This window comes from Cyprinus carpio, chromosome B5, assembly GCF_018340385.1.
Source record: "Cyprinus carpio isolate SPL01 chromosome B5, ASM1834038v1, whole genome shotgun sequence".
In the NCBI taxonomy this organism is placed as follows: Eukaryota; Metazoa; Chordata; class Actinopteri; order Cypriniformes; family Cyprinidae; genus Cyprinus; species Cyprinus carpio.
Window position 1 is genome coordinate 23,919,901 of NC_056601.1, and position 4,016 is coordinate 23,923,916.

The following is a 4,016-nucleotide window of genomic DNA, read 5'->3' on the forward strand; positions in this document are numbered from 1 at the left end:
TATGACTGGTTTGTGCTCCATTGTCACAATTGTGTTTGACATGACATTTCAAACAGTGACAGCAGTAGCCTACTGTTTGAAGAAAGAAAGAAAAAAGACCTCATGTTGAGACACTTCAACACTTGAACATTGGCACTTATGAAATAGAACAAAAACACCAAAACGAATTTTTTTTTTACACATTTTAACCTGATATCTTGAAGTTGAATAAAAAGCATGTCCATAACTTCCCTTACAGGAATGAGAAAATATTTCACTGCTGTCACTGTTTTCCTACACGTCAGCTATCCGTTTTGCTGTAACGTTCTGTGATTCTAACAGAACCAACGACTTCTCAATAATTTCAACACATCCTTCTAGTAAACAAACGCAGCTCTGTTCTGTACAAGCACGCTGTGATCCTGTCTGTGAAGAGGAATGACTGTATTTTTATAGTATCGTGGAGGAGGTGGAGTGTTAGGAGGAGCTTGTCAGTCTGTCACAGATCAAGAGCCCGTTTTTAAGAGCACAACGAGAAGTGAACGTGAAGGCGCACTGTTTCCATGCGTGGAGCCGCATAACATCGGAAGATTTCACAGATGGACACTTTCAACCCGTCCTGCTGGTTACTGAAAGTTTATTCTCGTGGATGTTAACGGGAACGGTGAATTGAAGCGAAACTCTTTTGAAAAGAGCGTGTTGTAAAGGGCTTTAAAGTTTGAAATACTGTGCCGGTGCACGAGATGTTGGTTTTGACATCCGTTATTGATTGTTCGGATTAATCACGCGGACTGACCGTCTTTTTAAAATACGTCTTTTACATTTAGACGTTTTGGATATATATAAAAAAAAAACACAATGGATTTGTTGACAATGACATGACAATGAAGTTTTCCAAAATTAAAACAAAAATTACTAATTCAAAACAAAAACAAAACAAGACACATATAATCTACAATGAAGCATGAATTGAATTTCTGTTACAAACAAAACAAGACAAATATCATCTGCATGGCATTGGATGTACTAAACATTTTAAGACTTTAATGAGGTTATCACAATGGCCCAGTACGAGAAGATCATGATTGTACTTTTCCAGCTTATGATTGCTGGATCTACACTGGAGATTGGAGCGTATGATTTGGAGCGCGGCCGTCCGTCAAAATGTGAACCCATCACCATTCCCATGTGCCAGGGAATCGGCTACAACATGACACGAATGCCCAACTTAATGAATTATGAAAGCCAAGAGGAAGCTAGCATTAAACTGAATGAATTCGCCCCTCTGGTGGAGTACGGTTGTGATGTCCACCTGCGATTTTTCCTGTGCTCTCTGTATGTGCCAATGTGTGCCGATCAAGTGTCCACTACTATCCCAGCATGCCGCCCTATGTGTGAACAGGCAAGACAGAGGTGTTCACCTATAATGGAACAATTCAATTTCGGCTGGCCGGACTCATTGGATTGCTCAAAGCTGCCAACCAAAAACGACCCGAACGCATTGTGCATCGAAGCTCCCGAAAATGACACTCAACCTGAGACTAAAAAAGGTGAGGGAATGCTGCCAGTACTTCCGAGGTCCAGGGAACCCACAGCAGGGAGTGGACGTACTTCAAGCGGCTTGCGCTCCTGTGATAACCCGGAGAAGTTCCAGTACGTGGACAAAAGTGAGTCATGCGCGCCTCGTTGCACTCCTACGGTGGATGTCTACTGGTCTAGGCAAGATAAGGACTTTGCATTCATTTGGATAGTGGTGTGGTCAACGCTTTGCTTTGTTTCTACAGCATTCACAGTTCTTACCTTCCTCCTCGACCCGCAGCGCTTCCAGTACCCCGAGCGTCCCATCATCTTCCTCTCCATGTGTTACAATGTCTACTCTGTGGCCTTCATCATCCGTTCAGTGGCTGGTGCTGAGAATATTGCTTGTGATCGGGAAAACGGAGAGCTCTACATTATCCGGGAGGGTTTGGAGAGCACAGGGTGCACCATAGTGTTCCTCATCCTCTATTACTTTGGCATGGCCAGCTCCATCTGGTGGGTCATCCTCACCCTCACTTGGTTTCTTGCAGCGGGACGAAAATGGGGCCACGAGGCTATTGAGGCACACAGTAGCTACTTCCATATGGCCGCCTGGGGTATTCCTGCAGTGAAGACCATAGTCATCCTCACTATGAGGAAGGTGGCCGGGGACGAGTTGACGGGATTGTGTTATGTGGGCAGCATGGACAGCAATGCTCTCACTGGATTTGTCTTGATCCCTCTATCCTGTTATCTCATCGTTGGGACTTCTTTCATCCTTACGGGGTTCGTCGCACTATTTCACATCCGCAAAATCATGAAAACCGGTGGCACCAACACAGAAAAACTGGAGAAGCTCATGGTTAAGATTGGAGTCTTTTCCATTCTCTACACGGTGCCTGCTACTATTGTCATCATATGCTATTTCTATGAAAGACTCAATATGGAATACTGGAAGTTCAAAGCTCTGGAAAACAAGTGTGTGTCCTTTCCTGGTCGCAGGAGTGAGGACTGCACCTTGGACTTGTCGGTTCCCACAGTGGCTGTGTTCATGCTGAAAATTTTCATGTCATTAGTGGTGGGCATCACTAGTGGGGTTTGGGTATGGAGCTCAAAGACACTTCAGACCTGGCAAGGGTTGTGCAACAGAAGATTGGCCGTGCAAACGAACCGCAAGCCCTGCTCCAGTGTCAGCTGCAGCAGCTCCCACTGTCATTACAAAGCACCGGCTGTGACACTTCACATGAATAAAACAGACATGTACACAGAACGTCCAACACATGTTTGAGACTAAAGGCCTCTTCTCTGGAGCCATGCACAGACTTTTGAGGCTCATATCATGATGAGATGTTCAGTTTCAGATAAAGTCACAACATTTGTCAGGGGTGGCATTTATAAGCCTTTCCTTGACATAGCAGAGGCCACTTCAATAAAAGGGAAGATTTGTTGCATGCAATGAATGCAGCGAATTGCAGAATGCCTTATTTATTGTGGATATTTAAGTATTGCTGCTTGTATAATTTTGTACTCTATGTACTATACTGTATATAAGGAAGAGTTTTACATACTTTTACAGTATGTTATATTTTTTCTCAAAAGAGGAGCAATAAAAAATTTAATATGTCTTTTCTCTTTATTTCTTTATCTGTTATGTGATAAATAAGGTTCTATATTATTGTATTAGTGTTACATGTAAAATGTTGTACTGTGCATGTAAAACGTTCTCTTTGAATTATGATATTTTTAGCACTTTTGATTAAACTGGATTTTAAATGTAGAAATACAGTGAAAATTAAATCAGTTTATTAAGGTTTGGTAAGAATAATTTTCTATGCAAAGTGTATATTATTTTGAACTATAATTCAGTACTGGGTTCAGTTTGATTTAATTAAGAATATAAAATATTGAAAAAATCAGGATTGGAATTCTCAATCTCAACACTTCTCTGTTAACACATCTGTCTAGCACCAGGAATTCTCAATCTCAACACTTCTCTGTTAACACATCTGTCTAGCACCAAATGTAAAGTAAGTGACTATAACTGGATCCATTTATATCTACAGTTATCAAATCTTCTTTTAAACCCACACAATTTCTAACCAAGCCAACTTACATTAAAGTACAAAAGTTACAGTCAATAAAAAGAACTATGACAAGACAGTGAGAATGTAGGATGCTGCTATGAATGTAAGCCTAATTCCTTTAATTTAGTCAAAAAAGAACTGAATTTTGTTGACAGTAATTGTTCTGTTTCTGCATCCACAGTTCTGCAGTCGGGAGATCATAGGCTGATAAAGAACAGATGTGTTAGAGTAGTTCTGTGCATAACTCACATCACTTAGTTTAAACTTTTTAGAGTTTTCATGTGTTATATTTGTGCATATGATATGTCATGTTGATAAAAGCTGGGGCTTTTTGCAACCTTAAATGATGAGCTACTATCAGTTTGTGAGACAAAGAATAGGAATCGATTTTAGGAATGCAATTAGGAAATATACTTTTATTAACAAGCAGCTGGA

At 40.8% G+C, this 4,016-nt stretch overlaps 1 protein-coding gene across 1 annotated transcript; it reads left to right on the plus strand.

Annotated features, from left to right (window-relative positions):
- The first annotated feature begins 949 nt into the window (after positions 1-949).
- fzd9a (frizzled class receptor 9a) lies at positions 950-3,403 on the plus strand. The gene has a single exon (XM_042724994.1). The coding sequence runs from the start codon at positions 1,040-1,042 to the stop codon at positions 2,783-2,785; it is 1,746 nt and encodes a 581-aa protein (XP_042580928.1). The 5' UTR covers positions 950-1,039; the 3' UTR covers positions 2,786-3,403.
- Positions 3,404-4,016: the final 613 nt, after the last annotated feature.

What these genes read in the sequence shown, in the direction of transcription:
- fzd9a (XM_042724994.1), top strand. Translation starts at nt 1,040, where the DNA reads ATGGCCCAGTACGAGAAGATCATGATTGTACTTTTCCAGCTTATGATT.